The following is a 27,703-nucleotide window of genomic DNA, read 5'->3' as shown; positions in this document are numbered from 1 at the left end:
TATTAAGCAGAACTAAGTCAACAACTACTGCCCCTGTTTAAGAGGGACAACTGCCCCTGTTCAAAAGGGACAAAGGTGAAAGTCCCAGGGTGAATTTGCAGTTTCCCATCCAATCATCCAAATTACTCTTAAACAGCATCAGCGAGGGGTTCTGCTTCACCTGAATTGGAAGTTTGTTCCAGAGGAGAGGTAATCCTGCGAGACATATCTGCCTCTCCAGCAAGTCCTGCTGATGTGATATACTAGAGTGATTTCCCTCAAGTGAGTGCATCATATACCATTTGATTTACGAATGCGCAGCATTTCCATTATAGCAGGATATGAGATTGCTTTACATGCAAGGCAGAGGTTACCTCTGAGTAGTCTGTAAGACAGAGTATAGTGACAGTGATTTCAGTCTTTCACCTGCTTTACTTCTGTTACCTCATAAATTATAATTTAAAACACATTAATTACATTCATTCAACAGTACAAGAACATAAGGTTGCTCAATTACACAGGTCATATGATTCTGCTGTGATAATTCATATAAAAACACTCAATTGCTATGGTCATCTCTCACCTGCTTCTCTGCCTCCTCTGTAATCTGTTTAATTTTTCTTTTGTATTCTTGTGCCAGCAGGTCAAGCTGCTTGTCAATAAACTCCAGTCGATCTTCACGTTCTTCCTTCGTTTCCAAACAATGAACCCTGCAACAACAACAACAATAAAGGTTACTCCAGGAAGAGAGTCGTCTTCTTCTTTTGGCTTTTCCCGGTTAGGGGTCGCTACAGCGGATCACCTGTCCGCTCATGATTGTCAGTGGAGTTTTACGGTGTCAAGTTGCCAGCCCGGCACCCAACCTTCCACAGAAGGGGCACACACACACGCACTCACGCCTAGGGCATACAATGGAAAATGAGCACAGTCCTTTCATCACATGGGCTGTGTTCAGAATGTCATTATTAAAAATGTTAAATGTGGAGAAAAAGGAATGTTGGAGTCTTGCCAATCACTCTGAAACACAAACCTCACAACTCTTAAAGGATAAGCCTTTATCCAAAACTTCATATGAACCTGAATTCAGAAGTAAAGGGAGTGTGAACACCCGTATGCAGGTGTTTAACTTTTTTTTCTTTTTGGTGTTGATTTTTGCTTTAAAACTAAGATTTAAAATTTTTTCTGAAAGCAAAGTTACTGTTTTGATCATTTGACTCTTCTCTACAACTGTGACTGTGCCTACATAAATATGTTCATTAATTTAATCAAGTTAAAACCACTGGTGAAAATCATTTTTCAATTTCATACAATGAGCATAAAAAAAAAATCCATATGAATCCCAAAAGTGATTATGTATAATGACCATGATAAATAATTGACATATGAGAAGTGACATTAAACAATGATCCCATCTGCTCAAAATAGTGATAATTCACGTAGATGTAAAAAATCACATGACACCTACCAAAAAGAGTAGGGGAAATTCCTTAATGCCCTGGCCAAATTTCCCTTGGGTACAAATACCATCTTGTGTCTCTCCAGAAAAGAAGTCACAAGCCTAGTGGGACTAACCTGATAGACAAAAGATAAGTAAATAAAGAAAGATTACTTGAGCTGTGCAATGGCTATAAATAAGGTATAACCTAGTGGTTTACATATCTTTCTACATTATATAATGATTTCAGACATACATTTGAGGTCCATTAAATGATAATGATGAAGGTAAGTAGCTGATGCCCACAATGTCAAATTTAGTTATGAGATTATTCTCATGAAACAGAGTTTAGGACTTATATGACTTTTGCAAGAACAGAATTTTGATATATATTAGTTTTCTTATAAACAGCTTAAACAGAATCTTATATTGTAAAAATCGTTTGATGTACAAAAAAGGGAAGGCTTGCTTGCAAAGCTAAACCACTGTCCTGCATTGTTTATATTGGGAGGATATACACTAAAAGGGGAAAGTGGTCCTTAACATGAAGTTGAAGGCCCTCTGTGCATCAAATTGATTCAACTACTGAAGATTTAAGACCAAAAATGCAAAGGGTAAACAGAATGTAAAGTATTCGTGTCTTTTATATGTTAAAGTCTCAGACCTCAAATAATCTTCTATGGTTAACAAAAAAACACCATAAATCAAGGTAATTGCTAAAAATGTTAGCCACTGATGAACAAAAGTTTAGCTACTACAAGTAATAACCCATTCACCATCCTACTTGTCAGCTTGTCTCTCTCTTATTCTCATCCCTATTTTTTGTTTACTTCTACCCCTCCTCATCATACGTTCACTCATTTCCCTCCTATTTTCCTGTACAGATATTTTCCTGTACAGATGCGAGTGTGCGTGTGTAAAATGAATTTCATACTCTGACAAAATTGTCATCTATTGTAAACCGCTGCACTGATTACATTTTGATTACATCTTTATCTATTCAGTTTTTGACCCTGATCCCCATCTGAAAGTGGTCACTGCCCAGTAGGGCTAACCCACACAATAAAAAGTAAACAAATGAATACACAGGTTTCTCAGGAGGTAAAATATAACCTTTCTCAAATCTGAAAATGTTTTTTGTTACATGACTTGTGTTCTGTATGGGAAAAAATTGGTAGCAGTGACTTACATTCATTGAAATGCACTGTTTAAATAGAAGATGTTGAACATCAAATATAGGGTGACTAACAGAGGATTACAACTAGGTCTGTGATCATAACCAGTTTATATGTTCTTGAAATGGAAGTCAAAAAATTCACCTCAACACCAAAGCTCAAGAGGTGAATATTAGCATCCACTTCAAGAACACACAACTGGTGATTTATGAGTGGATTTATCCTATCATAATACCGTGTAGTAAATGAAGCTTTAGCCGCCCCAATGTATTACTAGTTGAAGATGACAAAAGTGCAGAAGCACACAGTTTTATAGTTTTGAAAGCTGCAATGCATACACCCATAGTATCATCACAGCAACCAGAAGTGAAGTGTACCTGTTTATAAGGAACAGCTTTAGAAGCCATGACGCTTCGCTCTGCTACACTTTTTTCTCATTTTTTTTATTTTTCAAATACATCTGAATGAATTCCATAGTACTTCTACATAACATATTAAAATAACTATGTACACTGTTTAAATTAGCCTGATACTATAACAGATCTTAATGTATACAGTTATTTTATAAGTATGTCCAATCCATTATCAGAGTGTCTGATCAATTATTGTATAGTGTCAATCAATGATAAGACTTTTCCCCGAGGGCTGTTGATAAATGGCTTTGGATAAATTCTTAGTTCTTTAATTAATTTTAATTTTCAATAATGCTGTGGTCTTCAGTAGGATGTAGAAGTCTTCCAAAGTTGGTATTGTGTTTGTATTCCATCTTCTTGTTATACACTTTCTTGAAATTGCAAGTATAGTCCATACTAAATACATGTTTGACCTATTCAAATGAGGACCTTTGTTCACATTTAATAATACAAGAGCTTTAGTTAAACAAAATGATTCATTAAATAAAGCTTGTAGAAAGTTAATACCATTCCAAAATGGCTTAATTTCAACACAATCACAGAAAATGTGGTTCCAATCTGAATTGTGTACTTGCTCAGCTCTCCAACATATTCCTTTTATGGAGGAGCTAATTTTACCGATTCTGTCTGGGGTTAAGAATGCTCTGTGCAAGCATTTCCAATTAAAAACTTTCCAGTACTGTGTAAAGGATGTATATTTTATCAATAACACTTGTTTTAATATCTTCAGTTAACTGTATTGAGTGTCCTTTTGTTATACATTTCCAATATGAGGTTTTGGGTGTAGTTTTATAGTTTATCAATATTTTGTAAATTTTGAAATACTGTTTCCCATGTCAAAGTCATTATATATGATTTCATACATTTATTTTGTAAATTTAGGCATTTCTTTAAATGAAGAATTGTTAATTATTCTACTTAAATCTTGCGAATATGACAGAATACTCTGTAAAGTTAGTCAGTCCTGTTGTGGAATTTTGTATGTTGTTTTTATTACTTGCATATCTAAAACTTTTAGTTCTTTGATACATTGGAGCCAACAAACAAATCCTTTCTGTTCCCAGGAATTAATAATTTCTCTATACATTTTATGTGGAAAGTTCTTTGTGACTATAAATGGTGTTAAAAGATCAAACCAGATTTTTAAATCTATATTTGCATTAATAATTTCCTGAATGAGTCAATGTAATCATACGAGTTTTAGTTATATCGCATATTAATACGTGCGCCATTGGAAATTGTTTTTATCTGTTTGAAATTTTTTTGTAAATCATATTAATTTATTGATATTACAGTTAGCAATTCTTACCAATTTGCAGAGTAAGTTGTACTTATTCAATGCGAGATTGGTTTAGATATTGATGCTTTTATATATGTTTCAATATCAGGAAAGTTTAACCCTCCCTGTTTCCATGGTCTGATATGATGTATTGAAGCTATTCTGTTTCTTTTGGGAAGAGAACTGATAGTGCACATAGAGCCTGCCCTGAAACTGAGATATTTCCTGCAAGATTCCCTTATGAAGATGTGCAGCTAAGCTTCTAGTCTAGGGTGACTAGCCAGGAGTCCTTGGCCAGCACAGGAAGCAGCTGTTTGTAGTGCAAGCATTTTGAATTTTGGGACCACCATGAAGGTGTTGAGAATAGACAGATCCAGGATAGGACGCCATGAGTTCTCTTTTCTCGGCACCAGGAACAGTCTGGAGGAGAAACCCTGTCCCCCTTTCTCTACTGGAACAGGTTGAATTGCCTGATACTGAAGAGAAAGTACTTGCTTTTGAGCCTCTGGCTTGCAGGAAGGTCTGGCAACCCACTTGGGGTTGGCAGTGATTGGAAGTAGAATCCGTATCCCTGGAATACAATGTTTAGGACCCATTGGTCCTGGGTAATGGACATCCAGTTTTTTGCATGCAGGGCCAATTTTCCTCCTGGGGGGCAAGTACTTGGGCATGGCTGGGAAGGATGACAGACAAGTCACTGTGAACTTTTTCCATAAGGGGGTGGCTTACCACTCCCTGTTTTTGAGGTGGGAGCACTCCACTGCTTAGATCTCTGCATACCCCGAGACTGAAATCTTGGTGGTCTGTTGCCCCTGGATTTGGGCTGAGAAGGCCTGGGAGGGACTGGAAAGGACCAGTTTTCTGAAGGCCAATGCTTACTGAATCTAGGTGACTGAACCTGTAAGAAATCTTTAACCGTTTGCATAGATTCAACCTTTTCCTCCATCTTTTTAAGAACTTCTGCTTTTGTGCCAAACAAACATTCCTGGTTTAATGGAGCATCTAGTAATTTTGCTTTGACATGATCTGGCAAGATTTGTTCCTTCAGCCAAGCATGCCTTCTCAGTACAGACCCAGTGACAGCAGCCCTGCAAGATGCTTCTAAGGCATCAAAACCACACTGCAAAGTATGTTTACTAACTTGGTTTGCAGAATGCATCAACTCTTCTAAATCTTTATTCTCTGCACAATCTGGAAGCAACATTTTCTGTTTAATTAGTTCCATAATATGCTGCTGGTACTTCAACATGTGAAAGTGGCAATTTAAAGCCCTTATGGCAAGAGTTGCAGAGGTACATACCTTCTTACCCAATCTGTCTAAAGCTCTAGAATTCCTGTCCGAAGGGGTAGGGCTTTTGGCTGTAATAGCCTTAATACCTTTAGGTCTCTGGGAAATGGTCTCTGGATCCGGAGTGGGATTCTTAAAGAGAAACTTGTGAGTCAGGTACTCTGTAGTACCTGTCAGGCTTTCTAGGAGCTGGAGGTAGTATCAGGGGTAAGACTTGATTCCATGAAGACATCATCAACAATATCCAGAACAGGGGGTATTAGCTAGAGGCCTGTGCTGAAGCAAGTCTAACAATTCTCGGAGTCTCTCTTTGGACTGTGGGGCATTCCAAGCGGAAATGCTCTCAAGGTATGCAAGGTTTCACCAAACGAAAAGTCCTCTGGAGGGGAGGCAGATGGAATGGAATCCTCTGCATCTAAATCCTCATAGGTAGATAAGGGAATGCCCTGGTAATCAGAGGGATCAGAGTCATCGGACTCATGGTCTGTAGAATCAGAAGGAAAATCAATCTTTTGTCTTTTAGAGGGGGAAGGCTGGCTTCCCCTAATTAAAGTTATATGGTCTTCAGCCATTCTAAGCATTTGTTTCTGTGGCATGGGAGCATGAGCATGTGCTTTGTTCATTGGTTTTCTAGGCATAGTACAAACTCTGAGCCTGAGAAGCTCAGTAGTTTTAGTCAGAAATGAAGTAGATGGTTTAATACAAAGGTCGGAATACACCCTCAGAAGCCGGTGCCTGCACAGCGGCTCCGGACCCATCCAAGGTAGAGACATCCACAGGTTCCATAGTCGAAGAAGCATTTTGCGGCATAGCGGACTCCAAATGGGTCTCAGCAGAGGCCTGTGAATCTGTAGAAGCGGGTATCAGGGGCTGTGAAAACGCCTCACTGAGTACCGGCGGACCGGCGAACTTAACGGAAGAATCGTCTGCAGTTTTGGACCTATGCAGTCTGTCTCTGTCTTTATCTTTACGTTTTTTTGGAAGGTCGGTAGTCGGATGGCTTAAAGCCATTTCTGAATACGGAGAACGAGTGTGAAAAATTTAACGACAAAAATAGCCTGACAACGTAATAGTTCAGGCGTTAAATAAGGCACAAAAACGACAGCGAGGAACGTCATGGTCTGGGCCTAAACAGGTGATGCAGTAAGAATGGAAATTTCTGTGAGGTATTTGCATTCCACAGGCAAGACAATTATTAACTTTTTCTAACATCGGTTAGAGCAATTAAAAAAGGATTCCCAATGGGGTTCTTAGCTTTAGAAGACTTCAGGTTTGAAACTCGAACAACGAAAATTTCAGGTAGCGGCCGACCGGCACTTACGAACTGCTTCTGCTTCGGGCTCCCGCACGGCAAGGAAAGCTGATGTAATGGCATTGGCTGCATGTTTTATACCCCTGACGACCTGACGTCATGGAAGAGGCGACAGCATCCGACGCAGAAATCCCAAGACTCTGGTATTTGGGCTGACTGAGGGCTACCTGCAGGCAGATAACCCAAGTGTGATGACTGCAACAGTGAAACATGAAGAACATCATCCACTTTCTTTCCCCTCCCACCAGGCAAACTCTTGCCACTACCTATCTACTCTCATCACTCTTGCATGGCGCTCCTCTAACAAACATCCATTTCTCTCTCCCGTAAACTGGAAGTCTGTTATAATAAGATTTCTAAATTTGCCACCAAAGCCAAATTCTCCTCCAATCATTGTACTGCCCTTCATTTGTTAAATTGGCTTAACTCCCCAACCATCTAGACTATCTCCAAATTACTACAGCCCACAGACTAATTTTTCCATCTACTAAGTGCCCAGCTCTAACCAATATCCTCCAACCTTCCACCCCTCTGAGATCAACCCACCAAAACCTAATCACTGTCCGCAAACTCAATTGCCCTGCTGGTTAGCTTCTGCTATCCTTTTCATTAACTAAAAATGGAATTCTCTGCCATCCTCTCTAAGGACTTGTGAAAGCTTCGAAACCTTTAAAACTCAGCTACACTCACCTAACAGGAAATGCAACTGTTCTCTCCCCAGATAGCATAATACTGTTTCCACCCCTTAAACTATTCTCTAACTCTGAGCACAAACCTAACTTAAATGTAAATAATGTAAATATCACAATCATACAACCCACAAATAACCTCTACCACCTTTTGCTCTCTTTTGCTTCTTAATCTTTTCCCCCTTACATCTCAGTTTTCTCTGCTTTCCTAAATTCAGATGCCTTATCAAAAAACATATTCCTGTTCTTCAACTTAACATAAAATTGTAACCATGATTTCTTTACTATGATTTATTCTGTACCTACACTATATAATGCTACCCTAAATATTCTGATACTATGTAACCAAAGAATTTATTTTGTTCTATGACAAAATTATATTTTGTGTTTTCTTTAACATGACTGTAACTGTCAATACACTATGTAATGCGGAGCTTTTCTCCCCAGGCTCTTAGTCTTTCACAATAACTCAGACTTCCACTCTTGTACAAGTCCTTAATGTGTTTTAGTTTGTTGTTTGGGATATTTTTGCAGTGACCTTAATAATGGACATCAGCTGGGTATAACAGCCCTGTGTTTCTAATGCTTAGTCAAACACTCTGCTTGCGCTGTGTTGACGAGGTCATAAGGCCGAAATATGCATATCCACAACTAGTGGGGTTTGGCTTTATTAGCCTGAAATTCTCCATTAAAATGACGAAACAAGTCATGGGCATTCAGAATCGCCAATTAGCTGAAACACCTGATGTTGATAAGGATCATTTGCATATATCCCATCTGCCTCTGATACAAGAGGTTTGGGAGGTCACTTAGTGGAGCTTTGCTGAAGTTTTCATTTTGTTTTTATGGATTGGTTTTTCAGTGACCTTCTCACTCATTGTTTTTGTTCTAGTATTCTGGAAGAATAATCTGTTCTAGTATTCTGGAAGAATAATCACCGTCAAACCTTAGCAAGCTTTGATTGTATTTTAAGGGTGATTTTCTCCAAGCAGATTATTAGTTCCTTGTCCAGAAATGAAAGAAATTTTATAACTATGGATCTAGGTGGAGTATTTGTTGAGTTAGAAGCAGGTTTCCTCAGTGCTCTACGCGCTCTTTCAATTCCAAATGAAAGTCCCTCTTTCAAGTCTAAACAGTCAGGAATCCAGGTTGTTAAGAATGAAATAATGTCTTCTCCTTCAGTGTTTTCAGGCAGACCAAAGATCCTTATGTTGTTTCTCCTTTCCCTGTTTTCCAAGTCATCTGTTTTGTTAAGCAGCCATGTATTCTGTTCAAGCAGAAATTCTTTTCGGAATTCCTCAGTCTCCCTTCAATGTCATTTAGAGAAGTCTCTATATTTGTTATTTTTGTATGGTGTTGCTGTAATAGTTCCTTAAGAGTAACAGTCTGTTTTTGAGAATTTAATTTGAGGTTTTCCAAGTCATTTTTAAAGCCATCCATCTTCAAAGATAGTTCATGTAAGCATGGCCGGCCTTAGGCATAGGCCAACTAGGCGGCCGCCTAGGGCGCCGGTCTAGCAGGGGCACTTTTCCAGTGTAGACCAAGATGAGGGCACCAGGTAATGAGTTGGGGGGCGCCATGGAGCCCTTTTGCCTAGGGTACCAGCTGACCTAGGGCCGCTCCTGCATGTAAGGTAGATGTCATCAATTGCAGTTCTTTTTTCAAAGCAGCATCTGGAATGGGATTCCTTGAATTGTTCATATTCAGTGACTCAGTACATCTCCAAGTTACTTCACAGGAAAATGTTTGTACACCTCCACCAAAATTGATATTTATGTAGTTTAGTAGTTTATCTATAGATTTCTGACATTTTAAACGTGAAAATAATAACATTTTCCTATATTATTATACTAGTTTATGGAGCTCTCAAAATTCACTGCTTTCAGTTGGCCATCTAGGCTCCACCCCACTCTGCTACACTTTTGTTGTATAACAGCACAAAGTATACAGCTCTAAAAGCTGTAAAAACATTTACTACAGTGAAATATCATGACTTCCACATGTGCTGTAGTGTAAGATCCAGATAGAACACCTATGAAAGGTGCATAACACATTCTGTACTACACAAAGTGTCACAATTAGAATCCAAAAAATAAATACATTTTGAGTACCTTTAAGTACTGATAAGTTCCTAGATGTATGCTGGGGTATAACAGCAGTCAATGCTAGCCACCAGAAAACAGCGACAAGAAACTGGAACATCAATAAAAGCTAAACTACACTTTTCTGTCAAACTGGCACACGAGTGCGAGCATGCGCCCACATGGGGGCACACACAAATATACATAAATGAGTGGTACAGTGAAGTGTCTAAAAGTCTTTAAAGCCATTTGTTCACCAGGATGACACAACTTATAGAAACTGTTTTTGTGATAGTGCTGTTTTGGAGCTTTTAAACCAGTAAAACACTTTGCTTTACTACACTTCTATAACTAGTTTTTCATTGAAGCAGCTTATTTCAACAAACTGCAATCAAATTATGAATGGGTCAATATATAACTCAGCTGATACAGGTTCTTGACATGGATGTCAACATTCGCCTCTCAAGCTTCACTCTGCTCCGAGGTGAACTGCTTGACATCCATGACTTGAAAACATATCAACTTTCTTATGATCAGAGACGCACTATGTTATGCACCATTCTCACATAAGTAAGGTGCAAGTTCATCTTTTCTCCAATTCAGCAATGTAATCGTACCATTCTGTACCCTAAACTACAAATTTTAGGAAATACACAATGCAGATAAATACTGTTACAACTACTATAATGTCATACTGGCAGCCAGACAATGTTTGAATTAATATATATTAGAATCAAGAGTGCCATTCATATATCTGCTTGTTGTCATCTTTTCCCCCCTTAATTTTCATGCTTATTTGCTACTTTAACCTAATCTGCATGGTCTGTAAAGAAATGGATGCATTCCTTAGTTGATGAATCAAATAAAAAGATCATAAACTCCCAGTTCTCCATTATGTTTAAGTGCAGAGGAGTATATTTAGCAATTTTTAAGTGGGTAGGTGGACAGCAGTAAATTTAGCAAATGCCTACAACTAAGAGACTCTAATCTTCAGAACAGAGAGCTTCTTAACTCTCTCTTGGGAAATTTCGCACACCATATAAATAAAGCTCTAGAATGATTGTAATGATACCCTGGCCTCGTGCGCAAAAATGGGAAAAGGGGGGATGTGGATGGATGGATGGATGGATATAAATAAATTTGTGCATCAAACAAGGAAAGCTAAAGATCAAGACTCAGGAAAAGATGGCAAATTAAAGTAGAGCAAATAGATCTCTTCATCTAGCAAGGAAAAAAATAACAGGACAAAAGGTGTTTTCGCTTTCACAGTCAGACTTCCTTGACAGCACTGACACAAGAATTACATGCTCCTAAGGATGAGTTTAGCTGCAAGATCAGAACTGGGACTGGTATCTTACCATCATCTAATTCACATTTGTATGATGACATCCTACGGCAATGATCCCCATCCATGTACCACCATCTAATTCCCATTTGTATGATGACAGCCTACAGCAATAATCCCCATGCATCACCATCTAATTCCCATTTGTATGAGGATATCTTACAGAAATGCTCCCCATGTACCACCATCTAATTCCCATTTGCATGAGGACATCCTATGGCAATGATCCTCATGTAGCACCCATCTAATTCCCATTTGTATGAGGATATCTTACAGCAATGAGCCCCATGTACCACCATCTAATTCCCACTTGTATGAGGACATCCTACAGCAATGTTCCCCATATACCACCATCTAAATCCCATTTGTATGAGGACATCCTACAGCAATGCTCCCCATGTACCACCATCCAATTCCCATTTGTATGATGACATCCTATGGCAATGATCCCCAAGTATCACCATCTAATTCTAATTTGTATGAGGACATCCCCATGGCAATGCTCCCCATGTACCACCATCTAATTCCCATTTATATGATAACATTCTATGGCAATGCTCCCCATGTACCACCATCTAATTCCCATTTGTATGATGACATCCTATAGCAATGATCCCCATTGTACCGCCATCTAATTCCCACTTGTATGAGGACATCCTACAGCAATAATCTCCATGTACCACCAACTAATTCCCATTTGCATGAGGACATCCTACGGCAATGATCCCCATGTACCACCTTCTAATTCCCATTTGTATGCTAACATTTTATGGCAATGATCCCCATGTATCACCATCTAATTCCCATTTGTATGAGGATATCTTACAGCAATGATCCCCATGTACCACCATCTAATTCCCACTTATATTTGTATGAGGACATCTTACAGAGGGAGGCCACGGTGTTGCAGTGGTTAGCATTGTCGCCTCACAGCAAGAGGTTCTCCGGTTCGATCCTCGGCTGGGGTGCCTTCTGTGTGGAGTCTGCATGTCCTCCCTGTGGTCGTGTGGGTTTCCTCCGGGTGCTCCGGTTTCCTCCCATATCCCAAAGACATGCCGCAGGTGGATTGGACACACTAAATTGGCCCTAGGCATGAGTGCGTGTGTGTGCCTTCTGTGGAATGTTGGCTGCCAGGCTGGAAACTCGACACCAGAAAATTCCACTGCCAATCATGAGCAGACAGATGATCCGCTGTGGCAACCCCTAACCAGGAAAAGCCGAAAGAAGAAGAAGATGACATCCTACAGCAATGCTCCCCATGTACCACCATCTAATTCCCATTTGTGCAATGACAGCCTACAGCAATGATCCCCATGAAGAACATTTGGTATTACTCTAAAACAGTCTTTGTAACCACATGTTACTATCTCTCCAAGCCATATCCTGTTCTGATATTATGTATGTTTTTTTCCTTTGTGGACATATTTGCAATCTGACAAATTTTGTTTGACTGTGTCTTTTCTAACATATTCTCACAACAATGGACAAAAAATATCAGTATACCAAATTATTACATTCGACAGCTACCTTTAATATAAAATGATAAACCAAAAATTAGCTTTTCTGAACAATAATGTTCCCAAGAACGCAAAATTAAAAAGAAAACTAGGGAAAAAGTCCACTACCTTAATTGTTGGGCAGCAATATATACAGAGTCCATGATCATGCGCAAGGTCTCAGTGATTTGTTTTGCTCTCACCGTGTGCTGTTCAAACTTGGTCTTCACTGCTGACTGGGAGATGCATTCCTGTAAAAAGACAAAAATAATTATAATCAGTCACAGAAGAGTAATTCAAACTTTGATTAGGAAAAAGTTTAATGGATTAAATTAAATTAAATTAATTAGCTGGCTACTAGACCATTTTCTACCATTTACAACATTCAAAAAGTTTTCAAGATATGCAAAGGAGACAACAGGCAAGGAGTTAATTATCTCCACTTAGTGATTCTTCACGTTAATGACCTGGTTTCTATACTACACGGTCTACTGGAATGGGAAACACCCACAGAATGGATGAGGAAAACAAAATATGTCTGACTGTGCTTATACTAAAGAAATGACTGCAGAATAAGACCCAGATATACTCTAACTTGGTTTCAACGTCTTAACCCAGAGTGTCAAGGAGCCTATGTCATCACTGCACTTTGTGCATAATTACATTTTTCTCACTTTATTTCTTACTTTAAAAGTGGAAAAGTTGTGACTTCAAAGTAATTAGAAGGTTGGAACTGCGGTCATTTTAAACATTTTGTTAGTCTGACAAATGTACTCATGAAAATGTCACATTAAAGTGGCTCCAAAATGAAGAGAAATCAGATGTCGTGTTACTTGTTAGCATGTCATTGCCCTCTGCCCTGCCTCACATGAAGAGCTCATGGCTGCCCAGTTTATAGTCCATTATGTGGCACAAGCACTAACATCAGGTTTCTAGACATACCTGACATCCTTACTTACAGTGAATCCCTAGCACACTCAGCAGTGATCAGAGGGACGTGCTCCAACAATTGGGATGCTTATCTTTGTGAAAGTAGACTTCTGCATTTCGTCACACACAGCAACACAAAGCAGACCCAGAAACACATTATGAAAACAGCACGTTTGTTTCTGGGTATGATGCAACTTATCTGAATTTAGCTTTACTGGCCAGAAAGTATCCACAAAGACTTAAAAAGTAAAACTGGACAGCTGGATGGAAAACTGGAAATTCATCCCTGGTTTGGCACCTATGTCTCTGATGCAAACAGGTATCCTGTAAAATGGTTCGTCTGCCAGGCCCATGCTTACACTTATCAAGGGCCAAATGCCTCCTTTCCCAGATTAGAATTCCAGTGATGTGACCCATTCGTTAGAGTAGGTTTTCGGTTTTAAAGTTCGATAAAGTGTAATTTCAGTAATAATGCAAGGTAGACACTCGCATATAGATTCCTGGACAACAACAGAGATTACTGGATTTTGTAAACACAAACTCCCTGGACCAGACAGTCAATTCACCAACCAGAGGTGCAACCATGTTGGATCTGGTCCTCAATAATATGGGAGACTGCTGCACACCCCCTACTGTAACGCCTTCCCTGGTAAGGTCAGACCACAAAATGGTCTTCTTTGAAGTAAAAATAAAACCTGGACCCCCAGTTAAACCAGGAATATTCAGAAACTATTCTAAGGCTAACCTTCTGCTATTAAGTGAGAACCTAGCAAACTTTCAAGGCCCCATAAACCCTGAGAAAGTATAGTTATGTAAAATCTTACCATAACTATAGATGTCCTTCTCTTCCATGTTATAGTATTCTTGGTGTGGGATTTTCTGCCTCAGGCGACCTCGTACGTCGGCTCCTATACAAAAGCTTCATCTTGGCTATGGTAGCTGCGTGGGACGTCACACTTGGGGCCATAAACCAGGGACCTTAAATGTGACATCTGCATGCACATACCTCAGAACTTGATGGGCCAGCAGGAGTAGCAGCCTGCTATGTCGGTCATTGGGTCAAGGAGCCCTTATGTGGTTGCATAGGTCTTAGGATAGGGTGCAGACCCCAACAGACCAGAGGATATGAGTGACAGAGAGAGAGAGAAAAAGATAAGGGAGTTTTGGTGGGTGGGAAGGAATACTGCAACATGGAAGAGAAGGGCAGCTATGGTTATGGTAAGATTTTACACAACTATTCTATGTCCTTTGACTCCTATGTTGCAGTATTCTTGGCGTGGGAGAGTACCACAGCTTAGCTGGAAGGAAGGGTGGAGTCAGAAGAGGCTGATTCCACAAAACCCTGCAGGATTGCCCTGGCAAATCCCGCCCATGCTCTGGAAACATTGTCTAACTTCCAGTGTTTGGTGAAAGTGTGAATGGTGGATCTTGTGGCTGCTTCCAGTATGGAAGGCCTTTTAAAGACTTTGGAGGCTGCCACTGCTCTGGTGGAGTGAGCTTTGACTCTCTGTGGGAGCTTTTTGCCATGGTGTGAGTAGCAGAGATAAATGGCTTTCCTAATCCAACATGTGATGGTCTGTTTTGAGACTGCTTTGCCCAGGGCCCTGGGGTGGAAGGAAACAAAAGAGTTGATTGGATTTTCTAATGGATTTTGTTTTGTCTAGGTAAAATCTTAGCTGTCTGTGTACATCCAGGGAGTGGAGTATTCTCTTACAGTCATTGGTAGGAGAGAGGTAGAAGGTGGGAAGATTAACAGATTGGTTTAAGGACAGATCTTTGACCACCTTTGGCATAAAGGAAGGGTTAGTTCTGAGAGGTAGAAGGTGGGAAGATTAACAGATTCGTTTAAGGACATATCTTTGACCACCTTTGTCATGAAGGAATGGTTAGTTTTAAGTGTTACCCTGTCCTTGTGGAAGGTAGTGTATGTAGGGGCAGGCCATTAGGGCTTGTAATTTAGACACCCTTCTGGCTGAAGTTATGGCCACTAGCAGTACTGTCTTCCATGTGCACATTTGCAGAGTAGCTGCACTAGCAGGTTCAAATGGAGACTGGGTTAGTTTTTCCAGAATGAAGTTAAGGTCCCAGGGTGGTGGGATGGACTTTCTGGGAGGTCTGATGTGTAAGACCCTTTTTAAGAATAGCTTCACGTCGAGCCTGGCTAGTAGGGGAGGGTCCAGTGGCAGGCAGGCTGAGATTGCTGAAAGGTGAAATTTCACTGAAAAGTAAGAGTTTGCCCTTTACTAGCTGACACACACAAGCAAGAACTAGGAGGGATCTGCTATGCATGGATCCCTGCCTTTGTCCAGACACCATTTTGAAAATCTTACCCATTTAGCCAAGTATGATTTTCTTGTAGTAGGTTTTCCTGGCCTCCCTCAGGACTGAAAGCATGTCCTCTGAGTAGTGGTGCCTGAATGGAATTAGAAGTTTATCACCCACAGTGTCAGTGACATCGGCAAGTGTGTGCGGATAAGGGTTCCCTTTTGTTGTGTCTGAAGGTCCACCTTGTAGTGATTGCTCTTGGCTAGACTGTGAAGTAGGGGGAACCAGTGCTACCTTGACCACTAGGGAGTCACCAACAAGATTTTTGGTTTGTTTCTAATTTTCAAGAGGACTTTCTGAATTAGTGGGAAAGGAGGAAAGGCATATACAAACCTTCCCTTTCAAGAAATGCTGAAAGCGTCTACTCTCCAATCTAGAGGGGAGCAGGTCTTGGAGCAGAAGGTCTGCAGTTGTCTGTTCTGGGGGGAGGCAAACAAGTCTGAGGAGTGCCCCACCAGGGACAATGTCTAGGAAGACATTCCTGTCCAACATCCATTTGTGCTGTGGAGACAATGTCCTGCTTAGGTCTGCTTGTTTACTGTTCTGCGAGGGGATGTAGGATGCCTGCAAAGTTGTGTCAAGAGGCTAGGTCCCATATCAGTAAGGTTAGTTTGCACAGGTGGTACGCTTTTGTTAACCCCTGCTTGTTGAGGTACCATATAACTGCGGTGTTGTCTGTTATTATTTGGAGAACACCTGGTAGTTGGAGAGGGCTGAAGGTTTTCAGTGCTAAAAAGACTGCTGTCATTTCCCCTCACGTTAATGTGTTTGTTCCTCAAGGAAGGGTGCCACTTTGCTTGGACCCTGTAGGATGCCATTGTACTCACCCCGAGTCTGAAGCATCTGTATGCATAACCTGGGTTGGGAGAGGAGGCTGCAGAGGAAGGTCCGGGTTGAGACTTGTTGAATCTACCAAGTTACTTTCTGCCTTTAGGCAGGGCAGGAGAGTGATTTCTTGCTCTAGAGGATATTGGTGTTGAGAACAAACAATTTTTAGATACCACTATAGCTTTCGCATATGCATTCTGGCTAGTGGAAGCATGGGGATGGCAGCTGCCATTAGGCCCAGGGTCCTTAGGAATTGCCTTACAGTTATCACTTGGGTATGCAACATGGCTTTGAAAAGGAAGGTCAGGGAGCTGGACCTTGCCCTGGGGAAGGAAAGCTTTCCTTATGTCCGTTTTGATTCTGCAACCTAGAAATATTTTGTTTTGTTCTGGTGTCAGATGATTTTGGGAGGTTGAGGGTGAACCCTAGATTTTGTAGTAGGCACATGGTGAACTCTAGATGGATTAATAGTGTTTCTTTGCAGTCTGCTAGGATCAGGATGTCATCTAGGTAAGGATAAATCTGAATCCCCTGTATTCTGTAATGGGCAATGTCCAGTGCCAGACATTTTGTGAACACTCTGGGGGCAGTGGACAAACCAAAGGGCAAAGCAGTAAATTGGAAATGAGAGGAGGGTCCAGAGAAATGTAAACATTTTCTGTGTGTGTGTGTGTGTGTGGGGGGGGGGGTAGATTGGGTATGTGCAAGTAGGCTTCTTTCAAGTCCAGTGTGGCCATGAAAGCCCTGGCCGGTATAAGAGGGAGAAAACTTGGAAGGGGCAACATTCTGAAAGTGGGCACTTTAAGGAAAGGTCTAGAATGGGTCTCCATGGTCCATCCTTTTTGGGGACCAGGAAAAGTCTTGAATAGAAGCTCTTTCCTTCCTGTACTTGGGAGACAGATTCTATGGTAGCCAAGTTAAGAAGGTCTGTCAGGACCTGTGGGAAGAGGTGTCAGACTTCTTGAGGGAAAGGCGACACCCTTTAAGGGTGGGCTTTCTTTCCAGGAAAAGAAGTATCCTTTTTGGATAATAGCCAGAACCCATCTGTCTGTTGTGATGGTTTTCCAAAAGGGGAGGCAGTGGGAGAGGTGGGTGGAAAGGGGAAGGGGGTCAAGGCAGTCACGCATTGTTGGGGCTCTCCTCTTCTTGAAAGGGCTGTTTAGAGGGAGGCTGAGAGGCAACTGGCCTGGTAGGGGTTTGCCTTCTGGTTCTTCTTTGTCTGGAAGAGGTAGGTCCAGCAGAGGGTGGGTTTCGTCTGACAAATGTGGCCTTGGCAGGGTAATTCCTGCAATATTTGGGAATTGGGAACACCAAGAGATGCTTGATGTTTTGCAATTACTTGCTCTTTTCCTGTGGATTTTTAAACAGGTTTGCAGATTGTTTGTCAAATGGGAAATTAGGGTCTGGGGGGGGCATCTAATATCTTAGAATTGAAGTCTTCAGGTAAGTGTTGCAGACAAAGCCAGAAGTATCTCCTGAGAACAGAGGCAGATATTGCAGAGCGTGCAAAGGCCTCTGCAGAATCATAGCTAACTGAGTGTCTGGCTACTTCTGCAGCCAGAGAAAGTTTAGAAGAGATGTCAGCTTTTGTGGGGCAGTCAGGAGTAGCAGCCAGCAGAGTAGTGGCTTGACAGACCAGGTCCAAAGCATATTTGGTCATATGGGTTTGATAGTTGATGGCTCAAAAAGCCAGTGTGGGAGAGGTGTAGACCCTCTTTCCAATTTTATCCATTGTTTTTCTGTCTTTGTCTGTAGGTAAGTAAGAGAGAGGCAGACGGAATGAGTCGGTATTGTTTATCTGGTGAGACAGCAATCACAGCAGGATCTGCCAAGGGAGGCTTGACTAAGAATTTGTGGTCATCAGACACCTTGTAAAAGTGGTCTGGCCTCTTAGGGGCAGGTGGCTGAGAATCTGGTGTCTTCAATGCAAAGGCATCTAAATAGGCAGGGGTGACAGATGGAACGGCAGAAGGGGAGGGGGATTCCAATTGTAAAAGCTCAAATACCTTGAGTGTCAGACATTTGTGAGGTTTCCCATTTAAAATATTCTTTCATTTTGGTGATGGTTTCACCAAAGGTGTTCTCCTCTGGGGGGGGGGGGGTGTCTCCATCAACAGACTCCTCATCTGGTGATTAGTACTCTTGAGGGGAGGCAATTTGGGAAGTCCTCAGGGATCAGTCCTTGGACTGCTCCTTTTTGGCATTTACTTCTCAGAAATCAAGGCCAATGTCAGTGGTCTCTGGCTTACTACATTTGCAGAGGACTGCAAATTAGAAGCAGTCACTGAATCTCACACACTGACACAAATGTTCTCCAGGAGGGGCTGACACAGACAAACAACTGGTGTCAGAGCCATGGACTAAAACTAATGCCAGGAGATGCATAATAGTATCCTTTGGGAAGTCCTCCATCCCTGGTTACCATCATATTGATAGCACATCCCTTAGAGTTGACCCAGTAGTCAGAGACGTAGGGAGACGCATATAGATAGTAATCTAGCCTTTGTGATCATCACGTGTCTACAGTGGTGAGGAAATCATTCTATGTTGTGCAACTTATAAACAAAGATATGGCATCTAAGTCCAAGGAGGTCATTGTTCCACTCTATTTGGCATTCATAAGACCTATCGAGTACAATGCCCCCTTTTGTATGTACCCAACCAGGCATATTCATTAACTGGAACGTCCACAGAGGTTCCTCATTTAAAGAATACAGGGCGTAAGTAATATGTCCTAAGCAGACCGCCTCAAGGCCCTATCCCTTTATTCTGTCTCCTACAGGCGTGGAGGGGAGATCTATGCCTAGCATACAGGGCATTGTCAAACCACACTCTGATGGATCTGCTGCATATCCACAAAACAAACAGTACCGGAATTACCCATTCTAAAGACTTAAACCTTGCCTGTGATATAAATAGGACCTGTTGGAGAGAGAGGTATGTATCCCAGAGACTACCCAGTCTATGGGTAAAGCTCCCCATCCATGTGAAGCAGAGTTCCTCTCTAACCCAATTCAAGTGCAACTTGGACAACTGAATGGAAAACTGGAAATTCATCCCTGGTTTGGCACCTATGTCTCTAATGCAAACAGGCAACCTGTAAATGGTTCATCTCTCAGGCCCATGCTTACACTTATCAAGGGTATCAGAACTTCAGACATTTGGGATGCATGGCTAAGCTTAAAAAGGCCCTTGTGGTCATTAGCCTAGTAAGCACCTATAACTTCCCAAAAAGTGATCCAGAGTTCAAATCCAGAGGTCAGTTATTAGTTTAAAGAGCTCTGCTACAGGTAGAGGTCCAGGCTAACAATTATGTTAAGTTGACTTTGCAGCCATACTATATTCATTGTGTAGTTCACTGCTGCAGTTATTACTTCAGGGAAGGCTGCCAGGGCTGGCAGTGTTTGTAGGTATCTTACTGAAAAAGGACCTAGTGCCTTTTAGGATAGCAGAGGTGAACCCCATCCCAATTTTAGAAAGTAGTTCAAGTCTGCAATGACTGGAAGAGGTGGGGACAGAGGATCAAGTAGCTGCCTTCAGTGGTTATCTTGTGCACTTACCCCTTCTATAAAGGCCATGGTGGTGGCTGCGGCAATGATAAATTGACACCTATCCTTGTCCTGAGTATTTTTTTCATGCTGTTTATGGCAGAAAGAAATACAATAAGCTATCCACCTGGAAATGGTATGTTTAGGAATAGAAATGCCTTTTTACTTTGAACAAATGATACAACAAGCTATTCGATTTTTTCTAAGATCTTTCTATCTGACCAAATAATTTCAGCTACTGGTGAACAACCAGGGAAAAGAATCTCACACTTACTCTGGACAGGAGGGAAAAACACTGGGAACTGGCAAGCTTCAACGAGTGCAACCTCAGAAATCCTTTTGATCATAAATTTGGGGAAGGAGATGTACAAGGTGATCCCGTCTTACGAAAGACGAAGATAGGCACATGGCAGTCTGCAATTTGAAACCCCGTGTAGCCTAGGTGACTGCTCCTACAAAAGCACTTTTTCAAGTCAGAAATCTGATCTGACAAAGCAAGTTGTTCAAATGGAGCTAAAATTGGTTTGGCTCCTCTAGTGGAGTGCTCTATGAAATGAAGGTTCTCAAACTGGGTTTAATTGGGTTCCTATCAACATTTCGAATGTTGAAAACTCCAAATTTAATTTAATCGAACTGAAATGTTCAAAATCTCAGAAGAGCGAACTGACGGAACATTGATTTCTTCCCCAGGGAAGGAAATCGGTGGGATGTCAGAGTTTGCTATTTCCTCCACTGTGGTGCGGTCTCAGAGTTGGTATATTTAAGTAGGGGGGTGTGGGGTGCACAGCTCCCCACGTTGGGGGGTGTGGGGGCCAAAGCCCCCCACTTCTGTCAGTGTTTAAAGTATTGAAAATTTTTTTTTGCACGGAACACCGATTTCTTTCCCTGGGAAAGAAATTGAGGTTCCATCAGTTCGCTCTTCTGAGATTTCGAACATTTCAGTTAGATTAAATTGCATTCAGCGTTTTCAGCATTCAATATGCTGATATACACCCAGTTTAATTATCCAACTGTTTGACTCTGAGTCATGGACTTGCTCAACAGACTGATCAAATAGCTTGTAAAACAAGCAATAAACATGGCAAGAAACAAGTGAAACAACCAGTCATACATTAGCTTTTATGGCTGCAGCAAGATGATGTCTGCAGAGAAAATGACAAGGGCCAGCCTAAGGAGAGGGGTACTTGGCCCTGAAAGTCTAGATGGTCCAGATCACTACATGTTGCAGACGTCCCTGAGGTAATGACAGAAGAAATAAACCATGTGATGAACACATTTAAGTTGTTTGTAAGTGACACAAAGGTTCTCTGCTGATACAGCAAACCACACTAAGACATTGATTTTACTGAGAAGAGGTATGCAGTACAATTTAAAAAAAAAAAAGTGTTTATAACGGCAGTTAGTCAAACAGTAGGCTTATTGCTGCAGCGGTCCTCCCTTCTGGGTAGACTTTTAAAGATGGGAGGTACCTCTAGAGCACAGCTGGTTACCTCACCAAGCCAAACATTACCTCAGTTATAAAGGTCAGGGCAGGTGGTACAATCATGTTTATTTTTTTGTTAGCACAAGGTCAACAACAAGCATAACAGGGCTAAATCAAAGCTGTTACTAGGGTGAGGTGATGGGGCAGCTGCCCTGGGCACGAGCTGTAAGGGGATGCAATTAGCAGCTGTCAATGGTGTTGGAGTGCATTATCAGTACTGACAAATGAAGACTAACGCTGTACTTACAACACCGCTGAAGAGTTTAACATGAGGAGAGTGTGCATGGTCAACTGTAGCAAGCTGCTTGTTAAAGACACAAGAGCAAAGGAGAACAACTGTTCCCTCCCTTTCAACTCTTAGGATATTTTTATTCTTTTAAACTGACAGGGAGCCAGTTTGGGGATTTATACAGGATGCCAGATGACCTGGCCTACATATTTTTGTTCAGTTAGTGTAAGTAATGGGTCCTTTATGATGGCTAGTTGAGCAAAGTAAAGCTTTTTTGCTATTCCTAAAAGCATTGCATTAGATTTTTGTTCATTAATTGTTAATTTGTAGAGAGACCATTCCCAAAGAGTAGCAAAGTTTTACTGTAAGGCTTTTTGAAGTAAAGAAGGTTGTTTGTCATAATTTCGTACACTGTCATTTACGAAGATCAACATCTTACTATGATACGATATGGCAAATTCGCTAAAAACTCCCCCTACAAAACACACCATTGCACAGCCCTTAGACAAAAACTAGCTAGAACTTCCTCAGCTCCTCTAATACAAGCAACCAAGCTTCACCCATAAAAATACTCCATGAACTAGATAAAACCCCAGCCCTTAAAGATCTCATACAACCATACACCACACTAGAACACTCCATTCCAGTGACAAACTGCTAGTTAAATCCACCAACGCTAACAACTCAGCTGGAGAATCCCATTCTCTAACATCATTGCTAAAATGTGGAATAAACTACCCACTTCCATTACTTCCATCTGCACCATAGTACAGTTTTAAAAAAATGTCTATTTACTCACTTAGAAAAGTCCTGGCTTTGCTCTTGCTACTCACCTAACTCTATATTTTCCACTTTTTATACACACCCTCTGACTTTCTTTAGATCTACACTTTACAGTACTATCCTATTATGCCTTCTTCCTTCCCTATATATACTTACTCTATTACCTCAAATCATTTCAAGTCTTCCTCAAAAATATACTGTGCTTTCTAATATATATGCTAGTCTTGTTTGTATAACACTGTATACTCTCTGATGTACAAATTTTGTTAAAATTGCTAAGGTATCATCTCTTTCAGTTATTTATATTTTGCAATGTGTAGTTTCATTGTTGACCTGTACTCTGTAATTTTCTTGTGGTATGTTTTTTTTTTTTTTTGATTTTCATATTGTTGGAGCTTTTCTCCCCAGGCCTCCGCTGAAAATGGACCAGTGTCCAGTCGGACTTTTCCGGTAAACAAATGTTACATAAATAAAATAAAATATAAATCAATCATCATCTTCTTTCGGCTGTTCCCATTAGGGGCCCCCACAGCAGATCACCTGTTTCCATTTCTTCCTGTCCTCTGCATCTTGCTCTGTCACACCAACCATCTGCATGTCCTCTCTCACCACATCCATAAACCTTATCTTAAGCCTTCCTCTTTTCCTGTTACCTGGTAGCTTCATCCTTAGCATCTTTTTCCCAATATACTCAGCATCCCTCCTCAGCACATGTCCAAACCAACGTAATCGTGCCTCTCTGGCTTTGTCTCCAAACCTTCCAACCTGGGCTGACCCTCTAAATATACTTATTCCTAATCCTGTCCACCCTCGTCACACCCAGTGCAAATCTTAACATCTTTAATTCTGCCACATCCAGCTCAAACGCCTGCCTTTTTGTTAATGCCACTGTCTCCAACCCATATAACATAGCTGGTCTCACTACCCTCTTGTAGACCTTCCCCTTTCACTCTTACAGGTACTAGTCTGTCACAAATAACTCCTGACACTCTTCTCCACCCACTCCATCCTGCCTGTACTCTCTTCTTCACCTCTCTTCCACACTCACCGTTATTCTGAACTACTGACCCCAAGTATTTAAACTCATCCACCTTCGCCACCTCTAAGACCGTTAATAAAGGGGGGGACCATGGGGTACTCCTTTCAAAAGGGTACCATTAACTGAATGGCTGGGCTGGAGATATTAATGTTTTTTGCTAAGTTTTCTTACCACACAGCAAAAAAGGAAAAAAAAAAAAACTTGTAGCATCGCAGACTGTTGTAATTATGACCAAATATTTTCTCTAAATTTAGGAAGCAAGCGTCCTTAATACAGCCTTTTTTCATATTTGAAATATTCTGTCTGAAAATGTGTAGACTGTTGTAACAGTACTACATTTGCAAAGAAAGAGAGAAAACAATGCTGTTTGAATGACAAGATATCACAGGGTTCAAGATATTCTAGAATTTACTGGCAAAGAGATTTTTCAAGAATTTTGGCAAGGGGTGAAACAGCCCTAATGAAAAAGTGATGGCTTGTCAAAAAGACTGTGAAGGCAACTGTATAAGTGGGGACATCTCAATGTCTAAAATGTAGAGAAAAAGAGAGAACGTTTGTTTTGATTTATTTGATTGAAGTGATCATTGTTTAGTGTTGTCTTGCTTGAGAAAAAAGTGCCTTCGTGATTTCCAGAAAAGTTTTGGTTGGCTTGCTGAACATCTGTAAGATAAGTGGCATAAAACTTAAAAAAAAGAAAAAAGTGTAAGACAGATTTTACAGAGTAATGCTCAATGAGATTACTTTTCCTAAGTTTCCAGGCCTTATCCCTTTCTTTTATTCATTTTCTAAAAAATTCAGTTATCCAAGAAGCTTTGCAATGACACAATTTTACTTGTTTTAGTGGAAATAATTTGTCACGAGTGGGAAATATTAAATTATAAAAAATTTTATTAAGGCCAATGAGGAATCACTACAAGAATATGAAGCTTTACAGACCTCTCCTCTCACTATCATCCTGTATAAAACTCTTTATACAAGACTGCCTCCCACTGCATGGAAAAAGTCTACCAAAAGAACTTTCTTCCTTAAATCGGCCGAGTTACTACTGCCCTACATGACTGACCTCTGCGATTTAACATACCGACGAGGATTCTACACTTGTAAACACTGAGTGTTTGTTTTTCCTGTATTTTCAACATTTATGTCTTCTGTTAGGCTCGTCCATACTTTGAGAATATTCCTAATATTTATCACTTATGTTTTCTTCATTATTCTCCAAGCCTGTGTTACACACTCTTTCAGCTCAAGTATGAAACTGTCAAGTCATACTACGTAATTCAAAAAATGACTTTAGAAGAGAGTGTTACTGTCATTGTTATTATTTTGCACTGTAAATGTCAAATGGCCTGGTTAATAGTTGAAGACTTCTGAGTGTTTTTCCAATCCACTTTCCAAACAGAAATGAGGTTCAGGTTACTGGCTAAGGCTCTTGCCACCTCATAGTGCCTTTTTTTAGGCAAAGTTTAAAGGACAAAACCACCACCGTAACATGTACAAGCATGCAAAATCTGAAGGTAATGCTACTCAATGCTAGAAGTCTAAACCTCAAAATGCACTCTCTCGAGGCACTCCTGAAAATGGAGAACACTGATATCTGTGAAGTGAGACCTGGTTCAAGGCTCCAGAGAGCACCCTGCAATACCAGGCTACAACTCTTAACACACTTTTCAGCCACCAAACCAGGACCGAAACACTAAAGGTGGAAGAGTGTCCATATTCACCAAGGATATTTACAACACCAGACTAGTTGCCCAACACAATGCATCTGAAATTCTCCAGGTGCAACTAACACTAGGTAAGACTGCAATCCAAATTGTAGCTTGCTACAGATACCCCACATGCCCCAAGATTCTCACACCACCTTTCTAAACATAGTGGAAAATATTACGATACAACCAAACACCTTAATACTGGGTGATTTCAACTACCTGCCATTAACTGGGAAAACCACTCATGTACCAACACCTTTGCCCAACGGTTCTTGGAATCCATAAATTCTAATGCCCTGGATCAACTAATCCTTAGTCCCACCGAGGGCTCCAATATCCTAGACCTGGTCATTACCAACATGGGAAATCGATGCTCCACACCTATGGTCACCCCCTCATTGGTCAGGTCTGACCATAAGCTAATCAACCCTGACATCCACATCCCACCCCCAGTAAGGAAACCTCCGTAAAAAACTTCCCCAAAGCCAACTTCATGCTACTCAAGTCAGAAGTGACAAACTATGACACCCATGCAGACAGGAACTGAATGTTCGACTGCTGAGTCTTACACTAAGGCACTGTACGAGCACATCCACTCATGCATGAATCGTGCCATCCCCAAAAGAACCAAGAAGCTCTCCTCCAAAAAAAGGAAGCCAATCTGGTGGTCCCTTACCATAAACAAACTTTACAACAAAAGAAAAACTGTTGCAGAAGAGGAAAATTCAAGGATGCAAAAAAACGCCCTTACCAGCCTCAGTAAGAAGCTGAGATCCCTCATAAAATCCTCCAAAGCTAGTTACGAAAATAAAATTGCCAAAGATTCCAAAGACAACCACAAGGCATTCTATAGCTATGTCAAGACTCTAAATGACAATGTTCAGATCTGCTCTGAGCTACAAGATAATGGAATTAAATATACTGATCCCAAGGATATTGCCAATATACTGGCAGATTGATTCAGTGCAAACTTCACCCCCTAAAGGACCCATCTCAATATCGAAAGATTGCCAAATTCAGGTAATAACGGCCATGCAGGTAAAACACGCACTCTCCAAAGCTAAGAATACAGCATCCGTGGGACCAGACGACATCCCAGTCTGTGTACTACATGAACTACAAAATGAACTGGCACCTCACTTAAGTGCCATGTTTAATCATAGCCTCACCTCAGGCTACATGCCCACTGAGTGACGCACAGCTACAGTTATCCCATTACACAAGGAGGGAGCCACCTTGGATCCTGGGAACTACCGCCTCATCAGTCTGACGAGCCTGATCTGCAAAGCCATGGAACGTATTATCATGGAACTTATAAACAAAGACATTGGCAACCTTCAAACACTAGACCCCACTCAGTTTGGCTTTGTGAAGGGCCGATCTTGTCTCCTAAACCTGACTGACTTCTTCGAATCAGTCTCCAAACCTGTGGACAAGGGTAAGGTGGTCCACACAGCCTATCTGGACCTCGCTAAGGAGTTAAGCACCATCCCCCACTCTGGAATCATAGATAAACTTACTAAGCTGGGCATTAATCCCTACGTCACTCGATGGGATGCAAACTGGCTTACTGACAGAACCCAGACTGTAAAAGTAGCAGACTTCAAATCCAGCTCCAGACAAGTGGAGTACCTCAGGGTTCAGTCCTGGGGCCGCTCTTGTTTGGCATCTACTTCTCTGAAGTACAAGCCAACACAAAGGGACTCTGACTAACAAAGTTCTCAGATGACTGCAAACTGGGAGCCATTACTGAATCCCCAAATGATGTGGATATTCTACAAAAGGGCCTTACAGAAATGGACGCTTGGTGCCACAGCCATGGGCTCAAGCTCAATGCCAAGAAATGTATATTTATCCCCTTTGGGGAAAAAACATGTACCCGTGAAATACCACATAGGTGGCAGTACACTAAACACCGAAAGTGTGATAAGAGACTTAGGGACACGGGGGACAGTGGTCTCACCTTCGATAACCACATCGCCACAACAGTCAGGAAATCCTTCTATGTGGCACACCTCATCCCTAAGGGCTTTTCATCCAGAAAAGAGGAGGTCATTGTCCCACTGTACTCATCCCTCATTAGACCCATCATAGAATGCAATGCCCCATTTGGTATGTACCTCTCAAGACATCTGCAACAACTGGAAAAGCCGCATAAATACCTCACTAAAAGAATCACAGGCCTAAAGCAGATGCCCTATGCTGACCGTCTGAAAAAAACTCCACCTATACACTGTTGCACATCGTCTACTCAGAGGCGATATCTACGTAACAAAGGCCATGTCACACCCACAGCTGTTGGACATGGTACACTTAAAGAAATCCCAATCCCTCAGA

The 27,703-nt window shown here is 41.2% G+C and overlaps 1 protein-coding gene across 1 annotated transcript in view; it reads right to left on the bottom strand.

Annotated features, from left to right (window-relative positions):
- MFN2 (mitofusin 2) overlaps window positions 1–27,703 on the bottom strand; it is a 495,982-nt gene that overhangs the window by 298,314 nt on the left and 169,965 nt on the right. The window contains exons 9-10 of the mRNA XM_044063040.1: window positions 12,622–12,743; window positions 563–689 (exon numbers count right to left, since the gene is read on the bottom strand). Coding sequence (XP_043918975.1) covers window positions 563–689; window positions 12,622–12,743 — 249 coding nt within the window. The remainder of the gene's footprint in view (window positions 1–562; window positions 690–12,621; window positions 12,744–27,703) is intronic.

Source organism: Protopterus annectens, chromosome 2.part1 (assembly GCF_019279795.1).
Source record: "Protopterus annectens isolate FY-2018-M chromosome 2.part1, PAN1.0, whole genome shotgun sequence".
Lineage (NCBI taxonomy): Eukaryota > Metazoa > Chordata > Ceratodontiformes > Protopteridae > Protopterus > Protopterus annectens.
Note: the sequence above shows the minus strand (reverse complement) of the source record. Positions and strands in the feature narration are given on the sequence as shown.